We start from the raw sequence: 25,195 nt of genomic DNA on the forward strand, positions 1-25,195 counted from the left end.
CAGTAATGATTAATGATATATATGTAAATATACCAATAGGTATGGGAAGATCACTGTTTGCGGATGATGGGGCAATATGGAAAAAAGGAAGAAATATAGAACATGTGGTAAAACAAATACAAGAAGGGATCCACCAGGTTGAGAAATGGGGAATGAAGTGTGGTGTTAAATTTTCTATAGAGAAAACTAAAGTGATGTTTTTTACAGGGAAGAAAATTAAGGAAAATATTCATATAAAACTATATGGAAGTAATTTAGAGAGAGTTAAAACATTCCGGTTTTTAGGAGTACAACTTGACACAAGGTTAACATGGGTAGAACATATTAGGAATGTAGAAGATAAATGTAAAAAAGTAATAAATATAATGAGATGTTTAACAGGACTAGAATGGGGAACAGACTATAAGTCACTGAAATATATATATGTAAATTTAATAAGATCAAGGATGGATTATGGAAGTGTGGCATATGGATCAGCAACCAAATCTGTACTTCGGAGGCTTGATGTAATACAGGCTAAAGCACTGAGATTATGTTTAGGAGCAGTTAAAACATCACCAGTGTGTGCTCTACAGGTGGAAGCGGGAGAAATGCCATTGAACATTCGACGTAAACAATTGCTAGTAAATTATTGGGTAAATCTAAAAGGACACGGAGATAGTCATCCAACTAAAAGAATACTACAAGATCATTGGGAAAGGGAGAGAGCACAAAAGTTTAGTTTTGGGTGGATAGGAGATGAGGCAGCGAGAGAATTGGGGGTGTATGAAAAGGAATTCTGCCCAACAGTAACATGGCCTGATACACCGGTATGGAAGCTAGAAACAATGGAAGTTGATTTTAAGTTACTTCGAGTCAAAGCAGTAAGTAATAGTACAGACCTGGCAGCAGAGTTTTATAGAGATATAGATTTTAAATATAAAGAGTATGTTCAGATTTATACAGATGGATCAAAGGATCCAGAAACAGGAAAGACTGGATCTGCAGTTTACATTTTTAATCAAAGAGGTGAGATAAGCAGACGAACAACAAATGATCTGAGTGTGTATGCAGTTGAATTATACGCTATTATGATAGCATTAGAATGGATTGAGGAAAACAAAATTTAAAAAGCTTTGATTGGAAGTGATTCAGTGTCAGCTTTATACAGTCTCATGACTGGTATATCTAATAGCCACCAGGATTTACTGTATTCAATATTGATAATGTACACAAGAATGAAGGAAAAATGCTATGAGATTCAACTGAAGTGGATTCCTGCTCATATTGGCATTGTGGGTAATGAGAGAGTGGACAAGTTAGCTAAACAAGCTGTTAAAAAAGAGAATATCGAAGTAAATATTAAGTTGTCAAAGTCTGAAGGAAAGAGTGTAGTATGGAAAGAAGCCGTTAGAGAATGGCAAAATCAGTGGGACAGGGAAACTAAAGGGAGACATTTGTATGCTATTCAAAATAAAGTAGGGGTTGTGAAGAATAGGGGAGGGAATAGAAAAGAAGAAATAGTTATGACAAGATTAAGGATAGGTCATAGTAATCTGAATAGCACATTACACATTATAAGAAAGCACCCAACTGGTTTTTGTGATTGTTGTCAGGTTGCAGAAACTATAGAGCATGTGTTGTTGAGTTGCAAACAATATGAAGAACAGAGGAAAAATATGATGGAAGAGTTAGGAAAAGTTGGAATAATAGGGAGAGGAATGAGGGAAATACTGCATAGTGAGGAGAATGAACAAAGCAGAGGAAATATTTTATTTTATTTATCAAGAACAGGTCTGATGAGAAGAATATGATGTAAATGGATATTAAAGGAAAATAAATCCGGAAGATGGCGGTAGTGCAACAATAATGGATGCAAGCTGCCGATAAACCCTAAAGAAGAAGAAGAAGAAGAAGAAGTCAGTCAGTTTGGTAGAGGGAAACCACATGGTTGATTTGGATGCTACCTGCTAACTAATTTGAAATCTGTCCTATTTTTGAGAACTCATAGAGTTTAAGCTCAAATGTAAGTATTGGCTAACTATGTCATTATCTTGATGTATTGTTAATTATCACTGATGTTATATATTTTGCTTTCTTTGGTAGAAAGGATTCATCCAAAGACTGGACATTGAACATTAAGTTACAATTATTATTATTTCACAAAAACAGAGAAAAAGACTGCTGGTTTCTTTAGGTTGTTTATTGTTGGGGTAATTATATGCACAAGTAGAATAAAATTGAGAATTAGTGAATATTTGCTGAGTGAAGTGGTTAGTGTTTCAGTACTAGTTGTTTTTTTTCTGCTAACCCCCTCAGAGTAATGCCTTAAAGAGAAAGGGTTTGTTGCAATACAGTTGTGTGAGGGTGTATGACTAAGAGTGTGTATGCCTTCATTTTGCTAGGCATGGCAAATGTTTTTATATAGGCTATGCATGTTTTAATTATAACTGTGAAGCAACAACATTGCTATTAAATGTGCTATATAAATAAATAAAATTTGAAGTTAAGTTCAAATTCCATTGTATTTTGGTGGCTTGATTGTGTAAACAACTTCAAAAACGTTGCAAAAAAAAAAAAATATTTTGAAGAATGTTTTCGTCCATTTAGTCAGCTTTTTCATTGGACCAAAAATAAACTTTGAGAAGAAGGATAATGGAACGGTCTCCATGCAATATTAAGGCTTTCCTCTCTGTACACATATTCTTAAGTACAATTTTGCCTGTTTTATTGGTGTCCCCTTCAAAACTTGCTCATGAGAAATGTTATGTTTATTGTCCCCCCCAACATTTAGATGAGATTTTCGCCCCTGTTTGTAGTATATAAACAAATCATTATTATTTGTTATTGTCCAGCAGATATAGATTTCTAAGCCAATTAAAAGCTAGAAATTAGAGAAAAATGACAGTTGCCTATAGTATCCACTACCAGTCAAAGGTTTTTGAACAGTAAGCTTTTTAATGTTTTTTAAAGAAGTCTCGCCTGCATTTATTTGATCCAAGTACTGCAAATCAGTGAAATTTTGAAATATTTTTACTAGCCTATTTAAAATAGCTGTTTTTTATTTTAATATATTTAAAAATGTTATTTATTGAGATTCCAAAGCTGATTTTTTTTTTTTTTTTTTGCATCATTACTCCAGTCACACGATCCTTCAAAAATAATTCTGATATCCTGATTTGCTGCAAAAAAGAAGAAAAAACTCATTATGATAATGTTGAAAACAGCTGAGTAGAATTTTTTTCAGGTTTCTTTGATGAATAGACAGTTCATAAGAGCAGCATTTATATGAAATAGCAATCTCTTGTAAAAAGGATGTCTTTATCGTCACTTTTGATACATTTAAAGAATCCTTGCTAAATAAAAGCATTCATTTCTATAATTTATTTAAAAAAAATAATAATAATAACAATAATAAATATATATATATATATATTGTAAGAGGGGCTGTAGACCATAGGAGGAAACGTCCGTCTCTTGAAAATGGGTCCGTCAAAATAATGCAGGCATACACAAACTGAAACCTTTACTGCCTTTTATTTGACAGAGCTCATAAATCTCACTATATATATATATATATTTATTTATTTATTTTTTATTTTTTTTAGAGGTGGGCATAGATAAAAAATTTTAATTTAGATTAATCTCACTGTAATCTTGGAATTAATCTAGATTAAAATGGCTCATTTGAATTCTGCCAAAGGCATTCAGAATATGTGTGCTACCCAAATAAAATAATGACTAAAAGTAAGTCTTTTAGAGCGGTTTTCTAAAGCCGAGTGGTGCATTAGACCAGGGGCTGTTTCCTGTTTCCAAAATGGTTTCCATTGGGAAGTTTCTTAAAAAAAAAATTCCTGAAGCAAACCCGGCGGCTTCAGCTGCATCCATGTTAGCACGTCATGTTTGATGTAGTAATTTCTAGGGCTTGGGCATCTTGACGTCTTTACTTGGCGTGGCCGCCATGTTGATGGCCTCCTTTACTGCTACTCGGACTACTGCACAATGTTTAGACGTACTCCCTCTCATCCGTGTGTCTTCATTTGATTAATTAAAAATCTATTTCAACCATGGTAAACCATTGCTGTATTGTGGGGTGGAACAGCGCAACATGTAATCGACATGGGGAAAATATAAATGAGAATGGATTAACTTTCCACTGCTTTCCTGCTTGGAGGTGAGACCACGGAGACCATAACATCTGAAGATTCATTTATATAGCTTAAGTCAACATTGAACATTGAAAATAAGGGAAATTTCCCGGGTTACTCATCCAAAACACGGGAAATTTCAACATTCATCTTTTTGTAGCTATCCCCCTGCTGACAGCAGATATCCGTACTACAAAACTGCTTCACTAACTAACGTTAAGCGATTTGTGAAGCTAGGTCTAACGTGACTTTGCTTACAGATTGGCGTGAAATCGTGCTCTCACATCAACCACGCTGTTATCTTAAAAAGCCCAACATCACGCTAAGGTTGCTTTCAAGCAAGAAAAATGATGCTTTGAAAACATCTGTTCGCTGGAAGGGCAAGGAGTAGCAACAGGACAACAGCACAGAGACTTGACAGGTCTGATGGAGGGTTGACCGCTATTAACTACACTTTTGAAACACATAGTTAAAAGTCCATGTGTGAATGGTTGTTAGCAGTTACTAGCAGTTCCTAAACTAGCAGCTAGTTGGAGCACAGCTTAACTTTGTACGGATTAATGTATACTGTTTGCCGCTGTTCCGGTTCTATGATCTGCAGCTCCTGACCCCATCCATTTGTGAACTGTACATGAGACTTCAATGACTTGTAGCTTTGGAACTGTTCTGAAGTGTAGACGCTCACAAAACAAACAAGGTAGCCGAGGATATCTGTAATGCAAAAGTGTGGCAGCAAGTCGTCGTCGGTACTCCACTCTTTGTTGGGAATTTCATATGGATCCAAACCGTTAATAGTTAATAGTACCCTATTTAGCGTGTCCTTATAAATCCCACAACCTTTCCGCGATTTTAACATCTTTTTTCTTTCTCCCAACTCTGCTTCTTCTCATTCGACTTGCTGTATGTTTACATTCGCGAGGCCATCAACATGGCCGCCATGTCCCAGAATGCAATGCGGCACCCAAGCCCTGTAGGCATACACACAGGTTCGAAGACTCGTTCTCGCCCCCTACAGTGCAATTCGGTTAGGTATACATCCACGCCAAAATATCAAGGTGAAAGTCATCATAGCTCGCCTAATATAGACCCAGCTCTCAACCCAACTTTGAGAATAGATTAACGGTGATATTATTTTTATCGCCCGATAAGTGTCTCCCGTTAACGTATATATATATATATGTCTCTGTGTGTGTGTAATTTCTGTCCCCCTCACTTCTACGCCCCTGACTTTAACAAATAAGCGCAAGTCAACCTTCCATAACAAACAAGACCACAGAGAGACGCCAAAGGACTACCTACACAGATCCATGCAGAATAACTAAACACACCAGACCATTCTAAATGTGAGGAAACTCAACGATCGGAAGGCAGGTCGATGACATCATTGAATAGTTCCTATGTCAGAACAAGTGAATTTGAAGCGTTTGATGCCCATATGTACTTAACTGATCCTCAGAAAGTCCTCCAAAAAACATTTTAGTTAGCATCAGTAATAAAGTTAATTTAGTCTTACATAAATAAATGCAAGGGGTTGATCCATGTCATACAGTAAGTGTGATAATATTCCCAAACTCCTAAACACTTGAAAATGAACCTATATAGCAATCTTATTATTCATATAAAAAATTTAATCCATTCTGGTCGCTGTAACAGAGGACTACAAGACTACACAGGCACACTGTATGAACCTACAATCATATATATATATATATATATATATATAAAATTGGTGTTTGCCCACTTCCAGCCTTTATCACATCCATGGGAATCTGGGAGGAAGAGAGTACGCACTGAATGTGACTCCCATCTTATCTCTGGTTGGTGAAACTGGGGTTGTTACAACTCTTCCTGTTACAGTGTTCCTGTAGCTCAACTGGTAGAGCATTGCATTAACAAGCAAGCAAGCGCAAAGTTGGGGGTTCGATTCCCCGGGAACACATGATAGGTAAAGTCTATCGTGAGCAGGCTTATTTCATGTTAAAAGGATTAGATCCCGTCTTTATAAGCGGAGGTGATATGGGAAGTCTTTCGCAGCCATGTCTTGTCTGTTTTTACGTCAGGAACCTGTTGCTGAAGGTGCCAGAATAATTTGAAGAGCTTTTCAAATTAATCGCGTTTTGCGAGATTGACACGATCATTTTGCGCAGCACGATAATCTACTGATCGAGAGATATCGTTTTTATCGGGAAGGTGTAATCTACATTACCAACTTGTTAAATGTTCGACTCGTCGGAGCCGGGCTTTAACAACTGCACAAACAGTTTGTATAGCTTTGCGATTCTTTGCGAGTGGCACTTTCCTTTACACTATTGGAGATGCAGAAAACTTGGGTAAAAGTGCTGTATGTCATGCCATTCGCAAAGTTTATCTGGCACTCAAACAGTTTTTAGTGGGCTTTGTGGTATTTCCAAGCCACTTAAAACCACAGGCTAAGCATTTTTGCCATTGCAGGTACATTATAATTGTTAATGAAGATCATGCAATCATGATCATACCAAAAAGTAGCCTAGAACTTACAGTATTTGGTTATCAGGCTTCCCTAATGTTATTGGTACCATGCACACACATCCTCATCAAGGCCCCACCTGGCCCCAATGAAGGGGATTTTGTGAACCGAAAGGGATTTCACAGTGTAAATGTGCAGGTAAATTACCATTACGATTATTAATATTCCAGATTAGCAATAAATAAAAAAAATTAAAAGTAATCAAAAAGTAAGCCGTTGACTGATTACAAATATTTTAGATGGTGTGTGACTCAGTGGTCCACATCACATTTATGCACATTTATACGTGGTAAGGAAAATATTTATTTAAAACTCACTGTATTACATAATTTTATTCTGAGCCTAACAAAACAGTATGCCTGCAGGGAGTACTTCATGACACCATTCCCTGACCCAAACCCTGGACCACAAACCAGTTACAATGCAGCTCTAGCCAGGACAAGGGCATGCATTGAAATGACCTTTGGTTAACTAAAGGGAAGATTTCAGTGTCTTAAGGGTCTGAGGGTTGCACCTGACAGGGCCTGTGACATTATTGCATGTGCCATCCTCCAAAATATTGCCACCATCAGAAAAGAGAGGATCCCTGTGGTGGAGGTGCAGCCTGATGATGACCTCCAGCCAGTGCACTTGGACCAACCTAGTTTTAAACCTTCATTAAATAGAAGACAAGACAACATGCTTAGTTCATGGAGTTTTATTTCAATTATTATTTCTCAAGAAAAGCCAGTGATGGTCATCTTTTGCCTGCAATAAGATATATTGTTATCCAAGGGCAGCAATAGTGCTCTTTGTGAAAAATAGTGTTTTAGCACTTACTCTGAAGTTACTTTTGAAGCAACTTAATCTCTAGTGCCAGATTTTTCTTCTTTAAGGTGTCAAGTTCAATTTATCCCCTTAGTTTTTGTTTTTTAAGATCAAAATACTCCATTTTTTGTTGAAGATTCCGTTTATATAGAGTACGGACATCCCCCTGTGCCATTAAAAAAAATAATAATTAAAATAAAAATCTACACAAGCCTCATGCAACAGAAAAAGGAAAAGTAGACTGCCTGCCTCTGTATCACTTTGTGCTGTAGGCGTTTCCTCCTGCAAGTCATATTGCAGTCAGAAATAATATACACACCTATAAATTAAATAGTTATTTGTGCACTTACAAGTACTTCCTCCAAAGGACAGTCATCTGAGAGGGTTTCTTCAATGTCCTGTGCAAAAGAAAAATGGGTATTACAAAGTGTTGCACTTGCTTTCCTTTTGATGTAAAGTTAGAAATGTCCACTTACCGCACACATTTCATCGACCACTTTCTTGGGAACAGGTAAAAGTGTTGGTGTATTAATTTAAAACTACACAAAAGAGGAGAACTCAATGGCATTACAATACACTACGAAAAATATGATCAATAACATTGCAAAATATTTTTACATTAAGTTACAGATTTCACATTCACAAGTCTGTTGAAATGACTGTACAAGTCATTTGGATTATAGACATACTTAAACGCAGCAAAATTTAATGTGTAGCAAAAGGATTTAAAACTCATTTACCTGTAATTAAGGTGTTGCTGTTACTGGTCCCTGGCTTTAGGTCTAAGGAAGAGCTGCCCCCAGGGATGTCCTTTACAATGGATCGGTTCTCCTTTAGCCCAAGGGTCAGCTCTTCAGTCGGGGGAATAATGTGGGTGTGCAGGACCACCACCTGTTTTTCTCTGCTCCGCCTTTTTCTAAATTGCTGATTATAAAATAAACGTTTTATATGCATAGTGCGGCCTCTTTACTTTGTTTCATATGTGTTATATAAGGCCAGCACTCTGAAAATCTAAAAAAAACATAGTGAAGCCTGCTCCCAACCTTATCACTGATTATAAACTGACACACATCATTTAAAATGTTTTTGGTAACATACTAAACCGTAGAAGTAGAAAGGATTACCAGTTTGAAGAATATTCTTGTACTTCATGTTTACTTGTTCCCATGTTCTAGTGTCCAGAGCTGGCTCTGACAAAGCAATTATGAAATTAAAATATATTCACTGTAATAAGTGATAACCATAACCTGGAACACTTACACATTTAATTTGTCTGCTACTTTTTGCCAGCCCTCTCTCCTGGCTTTTGCACACTTTGAAGTGTTTCCTGACGTTTTAATTATTCTTTCAAACTCCACATACCCTTCCAGTAATAATTCTTGCTCTGCTGCATTGAAAAACAGAGCACGCTCTTTGGCCATGGTGAACAGCCAATAGCAGCATTGCTGATCAAGGTTTCTACTATCCATATATATCCCCTTTTAAACAAGTGCATGAACGCGCAATTATCACAAACTCAATCAGGTCTTAGGGAGAGGTACTTAAAGCACTGATGCCAGAGAGCAGTTATGCAAGAAGACAGATAAATGATCTCAACACTTCAACTCAAGCAATTATTTATTTGAGGATGGACAAGTCTTTGTAAACCATGAACAAACAGGGAAAACATTCCATAAGAATAAAAAGCACCAAACTGAGACATGCGCCAGTAAGTGTCATGCAAAGTTCCCATGATCATTTCAACAAGTACATCCCCCACCATGACCATATCTGCAACCACAACTCTGGCCCTGACTGCTTCCCTGACCCTGGCCACTTCCCTGACCGTGGCCCTGGCCCCTACCCTGGCCACTTCCCTGACCATTGCCCCTTCCCTGAACCTGACCGCTTCCCTGGCCCTTGCCATGACCGCTTCCCTGGCTCTGACCATGGCCCTGGCCGCTTCCCTGGCCCTGACCACTTCCCTGACCCTTGCCCTGAGCACTTCCCTGGCCCTGACCGCTACCCTGGCCGCTTCCCTGGCCCTTGCCCTGACCGCTTCCCTGGCCGCTACCATGACCCTTGCCCTGACCCTTGCCCTGACCGCTTCCCTGACCATGGCCGCTTCCCTGACCCTTCCCCTGACCGCTTCCCTGGCCACTTCCCTGACCCTGACCATGGCCCTGGCCGCTCCCCTGGCCGCTCCCCTGACCCTTGCCCTGACCGCTTCCCTGACCCTTGCCCTGACCGCTTCCCTGGCCCTGACCATGGCCACTTCCCTGACCCTTGCCCTGAGCACTTCCCTGGCCCTGACCGCTACCCTGGCCGCTTCCCTGGCCCTTGCCCTGACCGCTACCCTGGCCGCTACCCTGACCCTTGCCCTGACCGCTTCCCTGACCCTTGCCCTGACCGCTTCCCTGACCATGGCCGCTTCCCTGACCCTTCCCCTGACCGCTTCCCTGGCCACTTCCCTGACCCTGGCCCTGGCCGCTCCCCTGGCCCTTGCCCCGACCGCTTCCCTGGCCCTGACCATTGCCCCGACCGCTTCCCTGGCCCTGACCATTGCCCCGACCGCTTCCCTGGCCCTGACCATTGCCCCGACCGCTTCCCTGGCCCTGACCATTGCCCCGACCGCTTCCCTGGCCCTGACCATTGCCCCGACCGCTTCCCTGGCCCTGACCACTTCCATTGCCCTGACCCTGGCCGCTTCCCTGGCCGTGGCCGCTTCCCTGGCCCTGACCGCTACCCTGGCCGCTTCCCTGACCCTTGCCCTGACCACTTCCCTGGCCCTGACCCTTGCCCTGACCCTTGCCGCTTCCATTGCCCTGACTGCTTCCCTGACCGTGGCCCTGACTGCTTCCCTGACCGTGGCCGCTTCCCTGGCCCTGACCTTTGCCCTGGCCACGTGGTTCACTGCATGAAAAGCCACCAGCGGTTGGACAACATTTCTGTGTGGCAGGACACTGGCTATCACGGACACAGCTTTCAGCACGCAGTGGAATCATCTCCGGTAGGGGACATTGACCCGGCTTCACTGTGTGGACAAATGGTCTGCTTTAGTTTGTGCATATGGACTATAAGCCACATCAATATACAGTACTCAAAGCTTGAAGATCAAGTATTACCTACAGAGTGAATTAAATTCTTAGTATTACTCCACTTCATTTTGTAAGACATCTTATGCTCAAAACTACCCCAAGTGCTGAATTCAAACCTACTTTAGAGGACAGCAGAAGGAAAAGTTTCTGCTCAAACTTACATTGAATTCAACTCATTACTCTTGTGTGTGGACCCTTAGTGTCCATTATCATCATCAATAAACTCACAGGAAACGGGCAGTACACAAACAGGCCCCCCCTCAAATTGACAGCATTTGTGTCCTCCAGGGCAGTCTTCATCAGAAGAACATCCTCGACGGGACCGCACAACCGGCAGTTTCGCTGGACATAAACCATCCACTAGAGGATTCAAAAGGATCATTAGTGCCATTTCAACATTTGTAAATCAGGGATTTCTCAATGGGTCTCAAACCTAAATACTAATTTTAGTTATGTCGGTTTCAAATAAAAAAAAAAAAAAGGTTTTAAAACCCATTACTAATTCCTATACCATTACTTCTACAGACAAAATGTCACAAATGCCGCATTTCCACTGAAATGACCGGAACAATTGTACCAGGAACTTTCCCCCCAGACCTGTTGCTTTCGGCGTTTGCGCTGCAGTCAAAAGTACCATGAGATTAGGCAAATAGTCTGGTGACATAGGTCTGTGCACATTTCTCAATATGAAGTATGCAAATATCAGAATTGCGTCGTCGGTAGTTGAGACTTTAGGAGTCGGACTCGAAAGAGTGATCTCCCACGGAAAGGATGAAGCAGGTTCAATAATTCTGCAAAAAGAAGCGTACTTTATAACGGTCCACTCTCCTTGGCTACTGCAGTTTTCCCCTCACTGTACATGTACAATAAGACAATGATCTTAATGACTCCTTTCGTTTTAATTTAAATAGCTGCAGAAATGTAGTTCAGGGAAATGTGTAACGTTAGGCCTTTATAGCCTACATTACAATGAAAAGAAATATCAAATGGTGTGGCCTCGATTTTCTTTCATTTTAACAATAGATTGGGAACAGCTTACCAGTTAGGTTTACCCAAAATGCTGTTTGAACTCAACTAATCAGCATTTTCAGCACCCAAATCCCAGCCCCAAAAGTTACGGACCTTTGAAATGGTTTTCACACCTTTGAAAAAAATAGTACCTTGCCAGCAGGGTCTTCCTGAGGGGCTATTATTTACCCAGAACTTTATTTAGATCCTGTGGTAGAAACACACATAGTAGCAGCCCAAAGTCCCTAGTTCCTGGGTAAAGTTCCAGCAGTGGAAACGCGGCTTTGTTTCTGCATTTCTTCTGGCTGTGTAATGAAGTCAACAGATCTTCTCACCTGTGGTTTGTCTTTGAATAGCATGAGTTATGCTCAAGTATCCGAACAGACACGAATAAACGGCAATCAATGAGAAACACAATCGAGCAGTCATCCTCCTGACCTGCGATCTCACAATGATCTCTGCTGGAAAATGTACTGAATTGGTGCGTCAGGATCAGTGGACAGCAACGCACACAAAACTAAAACAAATACGTCTTAGTGCAGTATTAACCACTGGAAAATGGGGTTTTAAAGATCCAAGGAAATCAGGTCAATTCTAACCCTGATCAAACTCACCTGATTCTAGTAATCTGAAATGCCTTGATTAGCTTGTACAGGTGTGTTTGATTGGGGTTGGATGAGCTGAATGCTGCGTTCACGGAAGGCTATGTCATAATAATTAAGGTAGCCTAATTAAGAGTGAATGAATCTGCAGTGGTCAGGTGGTTCAGTGGTCATGTTGTGGTACTACGTGTGTTTGACTTCATGCAGCGCTGCACAGACCAAGCAGTGTGTGCCGCTTCTTATTCTTTTTAATTATCCAGAACAAAACATACAACAGTAATGTATAAGAGTGTGCAAGACATTAATTCAGTAATCAACAACTGTATATTTGTGGAAAATTTTACAAGTCTTGTTTGCTTTTTTTTATTAACAATGGTTCTCCAAACTGGTTCAGTAGTCCTTAAAGGCCGTGTTGCAGGGATCATTTTTCAACGAATTTGTGGAATTTGCTTGTTGGTAATAAACATTTAAACTGTTATCCATTGTATTTTATGTTGTTGGGTATCACAAAGCGGAATATAATACGAAAAAGTAGGTACTATCTTACAGCGGTCTCCTTTCCCCCACAATGCATTGCATTATGTCACGTTGGGGAGAGAATTTACCAAAGCCCGCCTTAAAGAGCATTGAGAGTGAATAGAGAGATGAGTAATAGATGAGAGTATTCAGACAACAGATGCAGATTATAGATAAATAGATAAATACATAGCTATATATATATAGATAGATAGACTAGATATATAGATAGATAGACAGACAGACAGATAGATATTGACCAACATCGACCAAAACGCACTACCATGGGACAGCACCGCCCACACAAGCACCTGCGACAGACAGGCGGTTACGTTTGCAACAACATTTTCACCGGAGGAGGAGATAAACGCTTAGAAACGTCCATATAGCTAACATGATGCCTTCTATTTCTAGATGACAAAGACAAAGTTTACCAGTTCTACTACACTATGACAAAGGTTACTGGTACTTATCTAAACTAACGTCATGATCACAGCCACTAGATATAAAGAAAATGTTGATTTTTCACTCGGTGCTATTTAATGACAGTAAAAAATATATGTGTCGTTATTGTGCACTGCTGCTCGTAGACTAGCTCCAGTGATCATTGCTGCATTGCTAAATGATAGCAACTCACCAGGACACTTTTCCAACTTTCCACTCATTCTCCTCGGACCATGCATTTAATTGGCTTTGACGGACATCAGTTCTTGGCAATTCCTCATTTGCTCTCTCACGTCTGGCTGGTTTGAAATTACACGGCTGCGGGCCATCATACATGTTGCCACTTTTTCCTCATCCCAGTCAGTCGCTATAGTTCTGATGCTGCGTTCCAGGCAGGTTTTTGAGCTCGTAATCACAATTTCATACCACGGCTAACGACTTTGTACAGTTCCAGGCAAGTTACGGCAAACTTTCTGAGCAAAAGGAATTGTAGCTAGATTATTTATTTTATTGCAACGTTACGTTGACCTAAAATCGTTTTTTCAACGTGTATCACTTGCATAAACACTGCATCCGTAGGCACTACTGTATTATTCATAGGGGCTGCCATCGTTGTTTCGCTTGCTGTGTGATGTCAGAACTCGGAACTCGGAGTACATCGTTCTAGTACGAGTACACGGGTGGGAAGTCATGGGATTGACTGCCGTTCCAGTGCACTTTCACGGGTTTAAGGCTGGAAAAACATGAGTTACGCTTTATAACTCAGCGGCGCTGGGTTGAGAACGTGGACATGAAGGAGAGCACGCACGTCACCTTAAGATCGTACATCTCCAGTGTGAGCAGCCGCCATTTTCTCAGCGTGAAAGAAGCGAGAAGCGAGTGAGAGACATTATGGTAAGTAAAGATTCAAAATGTTAAATTATCGTTTATGGTTTACCCGGATGTATGAAAGGTGGAAGGTTTAATGAAAGGTGGGAAAAAAGGAGCTTAACGTTATATAAAAAAAAATATGCAGATGCGGTTTTCTCCTCAGACACGGGGGTCTTAACGGCCTCATTTAACGTTACTGAATGGAAGAGGTACTTTTAATATAACGTCCGTGAATGTCTTTTGTCATATTTACATAAGATTTTACATTATCTGCACTTTTTAAGGTGTTAATAGACGGTTATGGTCACGGTTACACTCATGTTAATTTGTTGTCTTATTTTTCGCGGTTAAACTGAATGTACATTAGTTTCCTAAAGGAAACCGCGTTATGTAATTAAGACTAGCATGATTATTTTGAGGCTGTTGAAGTGGTAATAGTTAAAAGTATGTTTTGTATGTAATATTTCAGACTTGTTGAGCTCGTGTGTTCACTGTGTCAGCGCCGAGAGTTAAAGACACAGAAGCTGTTTGTGTCACAAAGTATGTTTGAGTCACAGACTGTGTGAGGAGGAGGAGATGTTCTTCTGAAGAGAGGGACAGATGGGTTTAAGGAGAGTAAACTTCAGAATAATATCAAGTTATCTTTATTTTTACTAAGACTAAAATAATGTTTGTACTAAATTAGGTAAAACATGTATAAATGACTCATTCTTGATAAAAGGCAAAAGAGCTGTGTGCATGCGCACATTTGAATAATGTCGGGCTGTAAACGGGTTCGGGCTTTTAAAAAGCTGTCAATCAAAATGTACTTGTCGGGCTCGGGCTGAAACCTGTCGGGCTCTGGTCCTGTTGGGCCAAACCTTTGTGGCCCAATTACAGCTCTACAGTCGTGGCCAAAAGTTTTGAAAATTACATAAATATTGGAAATTGGAAAAGTTGCTGCTTAAGTTTTTATAATAGCAATTTGCATATACTCCAGAATGTTATGAAGAGTGATCAGATTAATTGCAAAGTCCTTCTTTGCCATGAAAATTAACTTAATCCTGAAAAAACCTTTCCACTGCATTTCTTTGCTTTCATTAAAGGAGCTGCTGAGATCATTTCAGTAATCGTCTTGTTAACTCAGGTGAGAATGTTGACGAGCACAAGGCTGGAGATCATTATGTCAGGCTGATTGGGTTAGAATGGCAGACTTGACATGTTAAAAGGAGGGTGATGCTTGAAATCATTGTTCTTCCATTGTTAACCAAGGTGACCTGCAAAGAAACGCGTGCAGCCATCATTGCGTTGCATAAAAATGGCTTCACAGGCAAGGATATTGTGGCTACTAAGATTGCACCTAAATCAACAATTTATAGGATCATCAAGAACTTCAAGGAAAGAGGTTCAATTCTTGTAAAGAAGGCTTCAGGGCATCCAAGAAAGTCCAGCAAGCGCCAGGATCGTCTCCTAAAGAGGATTCAGCTGTGGGATCGGAGTGCCACCAGTGCAGAGCTTGCTCAGGAATGGCAGCAGGCAGGTGTGAGTGCATCTGCATGCACAGTGAGGCCAAGACTTTTGGAAGATGGCCTGGTGTCAAGAAGGGCAGCAAAGAAGCCACTTCTCTCCAAAAAAAAACATCAGGGACAGATTGATCTTCTGCAGAAAGTATAGTGAATGGACTGCTGAGAACTGGGGCAAAGTCATATTCTCCGATGAAGCCCCTTTCCGATTGTTTGGGGCATCTGGAAAAAGGCTTGTCTGGAGAAGATAAGGTGAGCGCTACCATCAGTCCTGTGTCATGCCAACAGTAAAGCATCCTGACACCATTCATGTGTGGGGTTGCTTCTCATCTCACTCACATTTCTGCCCAAAAACACAGCCATGAATAAAGAATGGTACCAAAACACCCTCCAACAGCAACTTCTTCCAACAATCCAACAACAGTTTGGTGAAGAACAATGCATTTTCCAGCACGATGGAGCACCGTGCCATAAGACAAAAGTGATAACTAATTTGCTCGGGGACCAGAATGTTGAAATTTTGGGTCCATGGCCTGTAAACTCCCCAGATCTTAATCCCATTGAGAACTTGTGGTCAATCCTCAAGAGGCGGGTGGACAAACAAAAACCCACTAATTCTGACAAACTCCAAGAAGTGATTATGAAAGAATGGGTTGCTATCAGTCAGGATTTGGCCCAGAAGTTGATTGAGAGCATGCCCAGTCGAATTTCAGAGGTCCTGAAAAAGAAGGGCCAACACTGCAAATACTGACTCTTTGCATAAATGTCATGTAATTGTCGATAAAAGCCTTTGAAACGTATGAAGTACTTGTAATTATATTTCAGTACATCACAGAAACAACTGCAACAAAGATCTAAAATCAGTTTAGCAGCAAACTTTTTGAAAACTAATATTTATGTAATTCTCAAAACTTTTGGCCACGACTGTAGTGTACATATATTACGTACGCTGGCAGCGATAAACCATGATGAGAGGGAACCCAGCACGTTTAATGGCGAAAGCTGTTCATAAGCTGTTGCCCAGCTGTTCAATTCAGACACAGAAGATGAGGACTTTGAAGGATTTGTGGGAGAAGATTGATTAAAAAATAATCTGAGTGAATTGTTAAATAGTAGAATGAAGTTCAACTAAACTCACTGTTTTGCTTCTGTTACCTTTTTTTCGTAGACCGTATATTTTAGCATTCGCCTTATAATACGGTGCGCCTTATGGAGCAGAAAATACATACTTAAAAAAATAAAAAACATGTTTAGTGAATTGTTGGCCTTCTGGAAAGTATGTTCATTTACTGTACATGTACTCAATACTTGGTAGGTACTACTTTTGCTTTAATTACTGGCTCAATTCAGCATGGCATGGAGGTGATCAGATTGTGGCACTGTTGAGGTGGTCTGGAAGCCCAGGTTTCTTTGACAGTGGCTTTCAGCTAGAGGTCTTCACGGATCCAGAAATTCATGCCCGAACCTGAAAGAGACCCGTAATGTACTACACCGAACCGACCCGGACCGGTCTAATATTTCAAAAGCTGGACCCGGATCCGTGTAGATCCGAGAAATGCCTACCCAGACCTGACCCAAACCCGTCTATTATTTGAAAGCTGGACCCGAACCCGTCGGGAAGACACAGACCCGACTGGACCTGATTGTCACATATTCCACCATAAATTGCTATTACAAGTCAATAAACCTGTTGCGAAAAATACAGCTTTTTGTCTTACCTAATTTAAGGAGCTGTAGTCTCTCTACCTGACTGCCGGTGATGCATTACAATCCTCCGACAAGAAAGTTATCCATGTTATTCCTCTCGTTATTCCAAGTCCAAGCTTAATCCACTGATTATTTCAGCTTCAAAAGTCCTCTTGATGTCACGGTGACGGATGACAAATGCAACTGTGCACATGTACATTCTGACTCGAGTTAACTCGCATAATAACCTCAACTGTTTGCCCTTTTGAACTATAATAACGATCTCTCGTGCAATGCCATGGCCGCTGATGTTATTTATTTACTAACATCTCTGTACTCTCTGCTCTGCGTCGAGTCTGAATCTGACCAATAAAACTTTAAGATTAAACGGTTCATTTATATCATTTATAAAATTATATAAAAATGGAAGAAAATGTAAAGCACGGTTTGGCGGTCAAAGTGTCCCTCAATGGTTGCCATAGAAACATGAAACGCGATCGAGACTGTACATGCGTGCTAGCTGTATGAACCTAAATTATGCTTAAACCAATTTGAGCATCATAGAAAACATTCATGTGACAGTTCACCTCAGATTGTGTTGCTGATTTGAAATATATTAAATATTAGTGTGTCAAGTCTGCAAGCATTATCACCATGCGTGCACTTGCATTAACTCTGAGTCTGCGCACTCTGATTCTAAGGGCAGAGAGAGAGAGAGAGATTTTTTTTGGCTCACTCTTTTCTTTTCCTAATTTTACAAGTTGCAAGTTACAAAAAACACAAGCCGTGTTTGATCACAGCCGGGTGTTCTCCGAGTCCGATGACTCCGATCGCACGGGTATTACACACAATGTTAAACAGACCCGGGACCCGAGGTAATAGACTCGAACCCAACCCGGACCCTGCTGATCATTTAAAATATAGACCCGAACCCGTACGGGTCCCGTGTCGGGTCCCGGGTCGACGGGTCTCGGGTGCACTGTGAAGACCTCTACTTTCAGCTCATCTGCATTGTTTGGTCCCTTGTTTCTCATCTTCCTCTTGACAATATCCCATAGATTCTCTCTGGGGTTCAGGTCTGGTGAGTTTGCTAGCCAGTCAAGCACACCTACGCATGGTCATTTAATCAGCTTTTGGTCCTTTTGGCAGTGTGGGCAGGTGACAAATCCTGCTGGAAAATGAATTCAGCATTTATTATCAGCAACAATTATTAACACATTTCACGCACTTGCCCTGCACCAGACTTTTGTGGATCATCTGCCATTAAATAAAGGCGATTGATGACTAATATGAGGCGGGACAACAACTTACTGCGTGATGGAGCCTAGAGAATATCCCTAAAATTCAAGATATGGGGCAAAACACCCGTTTGAGATTCTGTCTCATATTTACATCACATAGTTAAGAAATATCACACGAGCTGTAGGCTAAGTGCAAGATCATCACACAAGTGCAAATGTGATACTCATCTTATTCAACAGTTCATTATGTTATTTTCAGTTAATATTGTGTTATTTTAGACACAATGTTGTCGGTTCTGCTCAATTTTGTCAACCAGAAGATAAAGACAAAGCAGAACTCTTCATCTCTGAGCAACCCACAGTGGCATTTCATTTCTTAATCCATGTTTTGAATGAAGTTGGTGAACCATTTGGCACGTTTAACCACTGGCCATAGTCGCGTTGGCTTTGAAGTGGTGCTGCACAGACCGATCGGTGTATAATATTAAAGTACCGCGAGAACGATCAATAAGAGCAGTAGCTTGCAGTCGGGGGTGGAGTTGAAAATAGACATGTCAAGCTGGACACTTTCTGCTCCCGTTAGTGACTCTCACCTGGTGTTTGGATACTTTATCACAGATGAAGTGAATTAATTGCAATATTTGTAAAATACACAGACGTTTTAGAAAGGTTTTCATGAGCAACAGAAAAAATTTTTAGCTTAAAGGGATAGTTCACCCAAAAATCTAAATTATGTCATTAATAACTCACCCCCATGTCATTCCAAACCCCTGAGACCTCAGTTTATTTTCGGAATACAGTTTAAGATATTTTAGATTTAGTCCGAGAGCTCTCAGTCCCTCCATTGAAACTGTGTGTACGGTCTACTGTCCATGTCCAGAAAGGTAAGAAAAACATCTTCAAAGTAGTCCATGTGACATCAGAGGGTCAGTTAGAATTTGTTGAAGCATTGAAAATACATTTTGGTCCAAAAATAGCAAAAACTACAACTTTATTCAGCATTGCCTTCTCTTACGTGTCTGTTGTGAGAGAGTTCAAAACAAAGCAGTTTGCGATATCCGGTTTGTGAACAAATCATTCGATGTAACAGGATCTTTTTGAACCAGTTCACCAAATCGAACTGAATCATTTTAAACGGTTCGTGTCTCCAATAAGCATTAATCCACAAATGACTTAAGATGTTAACTTTTTAAATGTGGCTGACACTCCCTCTGAGTTCAAATAAACCAATATCCCGGAGTAATTAATTTACGCAAACAGTACACTGACTGAACTGCTGTGAAGAGAGAACTGAAGATGAACACCGAGTTCAACATAATCATATAATATTTAAATACTAATACAGTGGAGTTATATATGCTTTATCAGTGTTGTATGATAAACACACAGAGTTGTGTTGCCATTATTGGAGCTGAAAATGTTGAATAAACCCCGAAACACACGTGAACGTTGGCATGTGCTGAATCTGGCCAATCATGAAGCAGCTGTTTCGTCATTAGCTCTCCTGCAGTCGCTCTATAGAAACAAGGCTTGTTTGAGATGCGCCTTGCCTCGCCTGAAATGTAGGCGAGAGTAGGTGGCTGCAGGAAAGGGAGGGGTAAAAAAGACCTTTGAAGTCGGACACTTCCTGAATCTCGCTGTTTTGTCATGTGCAAACTTCAGCAATGGAGGAGATTGTGTTCACGTTTTTTTATCGCAGACGAAGTGGATGTAATCGAAATACCACTGTTTTGTCATCATGTGTATCAATTCCTTTGTCTAGCCTCTGACGTCACTACAGGTGCGACTATAAACAAGACTGTTTTGTTTGAAGCGTGCATCTGAAAGAACCGGTAAGAGCAATCTTCCTCTGTTTATCATGGCGACAACTAGCAAGCGTTTAGACAATGTATGCATCCGTGTCAGCATTATTTGACACCCGATGACACATGCAATCTTTGCGTTGTGTTGCAACTCGCCCTCCTCCCCCACCTGAGGGCAGTGTAGGTTGAGTAAATGTAACCCTCTCTGTATATACTTATGTGTATTAAATTGCTGGTGTTACGTGTCTACTAATAAACTCTGTGAGTTTCCTTTGCAGTGCTTAATTACAGTGTGTACTAAACACTTGCCAGCACCGACCATCCGGCTTCATGTTCCAGTATTAGGCGACTGAGATCATAGGTTTCTGAGGGAGCCTCCTTGATCATCAGGCCTGGCACAGCACTGCAGGAAATTTCATGGATGTCCGGCCAGGTCACCCTGAGGGGTCTCCTGGCCGCTTAGTGGTGCTGTCGCATCCAGCGGGAAGTGGAGGAGGCAGTTACAGAATTCTTCTTGTATATGCTGCATCAGGTGATGCTCCCCTCATCCGAGGTTTATAAAATTTGAGCTTGCCTCTCCTGTGCAATTCAGCGCCTCTGCGATGCTTAGGAACCTTTAAGTACACACGCTAAGCTTTGTGTACTTTCTCAAAACAACATGGTGGTCAGTGTGCACGTGAACACTTTGCGCACTTTCTAAAATCCAACGTAAGTGGTAAGTGTGCACGCAAGACTTTGCACACTTTCTGAAATCCTGTACGGTAAGGGTTACGCGCTCCGTTTCATTCCCTTTCTTGAAATTATTAGACCTTGGTTCCTTGGGCTTTATTCAGCCAGTGTGTATTTGTTTATACACCTCAAGCATCGCATCCCTCAACATGAGGGGCTATTTGAGTGATTTTCGTGGTAGTTTAGCAACCTTTTTCCAAAAAGGGTCGCCTATGAGTGCGCTACTCTGAGCTCGGAGTTCTCCTCTCAAATGAGACTGAATTCTCTGTTTTTTCACCAGAGTGCTCCAGTATTGTTTCCATAGATCGAGTTGATGACTCTCAACCATACAGTGCCACGAGAGCCCCTCCTTAGAACAGTATTTGAAAATCCATGCTATGGTAAGTGTGTACGTGAAGTCTTTGCACACTTTCTGAAATCCACACTGTGGTAAGTTCGCACGCTAGAATTCTGCGTTCTTTCTTAAATCCTATATGGTGAGAGCTTCGCGCAGTTGCTTCGTGCCCTTTCTTGAGTCGGTAAAAGCCCCGTTCATCCTGGGCGCCACTCCACCTATGTATCCTCGGTTACCTATCTAAACAGGGTGTTGCTACTAGAGAACTGTCGAGACAGCTCTTTCAGCAAGCTTATGCGTAAGCTAGTGGTAGCCCCTGTGTGACAGACTAGACTTGGTAGAAATGCTAGGTTCTTAGGCGTATCCCTTTAAAGGAATCTTTCCTAATTCCAAGCCTTCAGCTCTACCTTGGGTCGAGGCCTTAACAATTAAGTTGGGTACGTAGCTTAGGCCTTTTGCCCGTAAGGTGTACTGTCACAGACAGTCGTCTAAACGTCTCAGGGGCAACTTCCGTGGAAATGGTAGAGTTGGTACTTAGTGCTCGCCATGTTTCTGGCCTGCACTCCCCTTAGCATGACGGCATGGGTATACTGCTCCCCAAAGCGACCCCTAGAGAACGCAGTTCGAAGTTCCCTCGAAAGGGAACTGTCTCAGGTTACGTATGTAACCATAGTTCCCTGAGTAGGGAACGAGACACTGTGTCCTCTAGCTCCCTGCCAGGCTTCGGACTCAAGCTTCAGACGAAGAAGTGAATGACGTGCTCTCCCAGTGCTTGTTTATAGTTACGCCGGTTGTGACGTCGTAGGCTGTCGCCGGCCAACAAGTTGGTGTTTTTTCAATGTATGCTTCAGACATGGGTCAAGACGAGGTGTTCCCCAAAGCGACCCCTAGAGGACGCAGTGTCTCGTTCCCTACTCAGGAAACTATGGTTACATTCGTAACCTGAGACAGTTTTGTAGAAACATTCTTCAGAATTTCTTCCCTTGTTTTAAGCCAGACCTTGACACTTCTCAGATGAAACCAAGATGAAGCATAATGGCTAAACAGTCCATTTAGATATGTATGTTTGCATGTATATTTTTAATGTATTGATTTATTAATTCACACAAACATACAATAGAATAAAGTGAAAATTACAACAAGGGAGGATTCTAATTAAGAGAAAATTTTAATAAAATAAACGCATGTCCTAATTCTTAACTTCACTAGGCGAGTTTTGTTTTTCTTTAGTTCGCATGTAAATATAAATAAATAAATGGGTAATGTAATTCTTAGAATAAAGAGAAAATGTATCAGTTGACATTCTCAGCCAATGAGCATGGAGCTGTGTTGTCAGTCAGTCATTCCCATCATGCTTTTGATCAGCGCAGTCGGTAGAGAGCAACTGTGCTCGACTGCTCAATCCGACACAGCCGCCTCGCCATCGCAAGAGTTTTTTGGCACACGTCAGCATGACATCAGAGCAAGGCAGACGTAACTCGGACACTTTTCTAACCAGCTTGCATCTCGTGGTGATCACCGGTGATCGGCAGATTTTGCTCATCCCAAACAGGCCTAGTAATTGCGATCGGTTTGTGCAGTGCTGCGTGAAGTCGAACGCACCTAATGACAAAATGACTTAATTATTAAGATATTTACTACCACCTACTGGCAGTTTTAGTTTATTATTTTCAGAACCATTTCATATATATTCATATATATTCATATATATATATATATATATATATATATATATATATATATATATATATATATATATATATATTTATATATATATATATATATATATTTTCCCCTTTGTTCTTGGGGTATAGTTTTTTTTGTTTGTTTGTTTGTTATTTGATTTTTCTTTCTTTGATACTTTTGTGTATAGCTTTTGGTCGTTTGTCTACGGGACTACGGGACTGTTTCACATCTCTAGCCCTGTAAATAAACATCACTTTACACCTTAAAACTCTGCGGGTATTGTCATATTTTTGGGGATTTTTTAAATTTATTTTTATCATTGGTTTTTGGGCATTGTCTCACAAGGCCTAAGTATATAACCATAAATGTTTAAGAATCACTTATAAGCTAAACTACTAATTGGCAAAAATGCTTCATTTGACTTTTCAGGGACCTACTCTTCCCTGTGGATTACCTCTGACCTACTTTCTATAAGATCTGAATTTCTGCGTATTGAATTTTAGAATATTGAATGTGGTGTTCCAAATTTGTTCTTCATCTTTAAAATTTGACGCTGTATTTTTAAAAACTGGATATTTGCTTTCTAAGATTTCAGATAGAAAGAAGAAAAAAAATGTTGTTTGAAAAAATAAACGTTTTGCTTAGTCAGAGCTTCCACTCGTGTTCAGGCGGCTTCAAGGAAAACATTGCCATCAGACAGACTCAGGTTCATACAGAAGCTCTCAGACACAGAATATACTCAGATGGAGAGTCAATCGTGGCACTCAGCTCTCCGTTGGACTATAGCATCAGGTGTTTGCTGTAGATTTGATCTGCTTTAGGGTCATTTCAATTACTGTCTGGACAGACGGGTCACCAGACACAGTCTTTTTGTTTATTATGTGCCCATGTGAATAAGGTGACCCTCTTTTCGTGCTGATAATTAAAATAGCATCACTGGACGTCTTTGTCAGCTGGTTAACATCCGCTCGTTCTGGCCTCTGTGACCCTGAAGGCTCCTGTCCCCGGTGGGTGTCCCCTTAACAGGCCCCTTGTGCATCTTGTCTCCTGGCTTCAAGGATGGACTTAGTCTTCTTTCGCTCATTTAACACAGAGGCAAGAGCACACAATCAGTTCTTTGATCTCCACGGCCATAAAATCACTGTAATGAGACAAATATTGACTCCATCTGTCCCAAACCAATCAATATGTCTCAATCTCTCTCTCTCTCTCGCTCACTTTTTTCTGTTTGCTGAATGTTTTACTGCAAAGTTAGTTGTTTTGATTGTTTGTTTGTTTGTTCTTTCAAAAGAGTTTTCTTAGTAGGCATATTTCTTTTCTTCTCTCTTTTTACCTTATTTTCTTAGAGTCCTTTTTTTTTTTTTTTTGCCAGTGCCCTAAACTTAACACACTTTATTCTCTCTGCTATTCCCTTTACTAGGGTGAGCTTCTAATATTGTTCATGCTAATGTGAGAAAATTAAAGCTTTGCATGTACTGTATCTCACATATGACACCAAATAAAAATAGCCTATCCCTTGTTAGAAGTTTGCTTAATTACAATGAAAATTAAATGTTTCACTACAAAGTTCATTTTAAATTGTTTTAAGTAGTGCTGTCAAATGATTAATCGTGATTAATCACATCCAAAATAAAAGTTTTTGTTTGCATAATATGTGTGTACTGTGTATATTTATCATGTATATATAAATGAAAACACATGAAAAAAATATGTTTTGTTTATATATCAGAGATATTTATACATAATATAAAATACAAGTGCTGGATCAAAAAGTTTATTTCACTAATTCTGTTCAAAAAATGAAACTTGTATATTATATTCATTTATTACACACAGACTGATTTATTTCAAATGCTTATTTCTTTTAATTTTGATGATTATAACTGACAACTAAGGAAAATCCCAAATTCAGTATCTCAGAAAATTTGAATACTATGAAAAGGTTCAATATTGAAGACACCTGGTGCCACACTCTAATCATCTAATTAACTCAAAACACCTGCAAACGCCTTTAAATGGTCTCTCAGTCTAGTTCTGTAGGATACACTATCATGGGGAAGACTGCTGACTTGACAGTTGTCCAAAAGTGTACAATTTAAGGTTCAAGGGTACATTTAGGTACATGTAGAAATGGTAGTGGGAGTTTCCGGTAAAAGAAACGGCAGCAAGAGAGCAGGTCTCAGTTGAAGGATTTTTATTTGAATTATCTGTGCATGCATGAACTGTTACAGGTACATGCCCATAAGAGGTGCATGTGT

At 40.4% G+C, this 25,195-nt stretch overlaps 2 protein-coding genes across 3 annotated transcripts in view; one reads left to right on the top strand and one right to left on the bottom strand.

The window, feature by feature from the left end:
* Positions 1-12,117, bottom strand: part of LOC132158992 (uncharacterized) — a 39,024-nt gene extending 26,907 nt beyond the window's left edge. The window contains exons 1-4 of the mRNA XM_059568637.1: positions 11,861-12,117; positions 10,196-10,453; positions 10,100-10,125; positions 9,321-9,986 (exon numbers count right to left, since the gene is read on the bottom strand). Coding sequence (XP_059424620.1) covers positions 9,321-9,986; positions 10,100-10,125; positions 10,196-10,453; positions 11,861-11,954 — 1,044 coding nt within the window. The 5' untranslated portion in view covers positions 11,955-12,117. The remainder of the gene's footprint in view (positions 1-9,320; positions 9,987-10,099; positions 10,126-10,195; positions 10,454-11,860) is intronic.
* The window catches only part of LOC132157976 (uncharacterized), a 220,972-nt gene that overhangs the window by 72,937 nt on the left and 122,840 nt on the right, over positions 1-25,195 (top strand). The window lies entirely within an intron of this gene.

This window comes from Carassius carassius, chromosome 15 (assembly GCF_963082965.1).
Source record: "Carassius carassius chromosome 15, fCarCar2.1, whole genome shotgun sequence".
Lineage (NCBI taxonomy): Eukaryota > Metazoa > Chordata > Actinopteri > Cypriniformes > Cyprinidae > Carassius > Carassius carassius.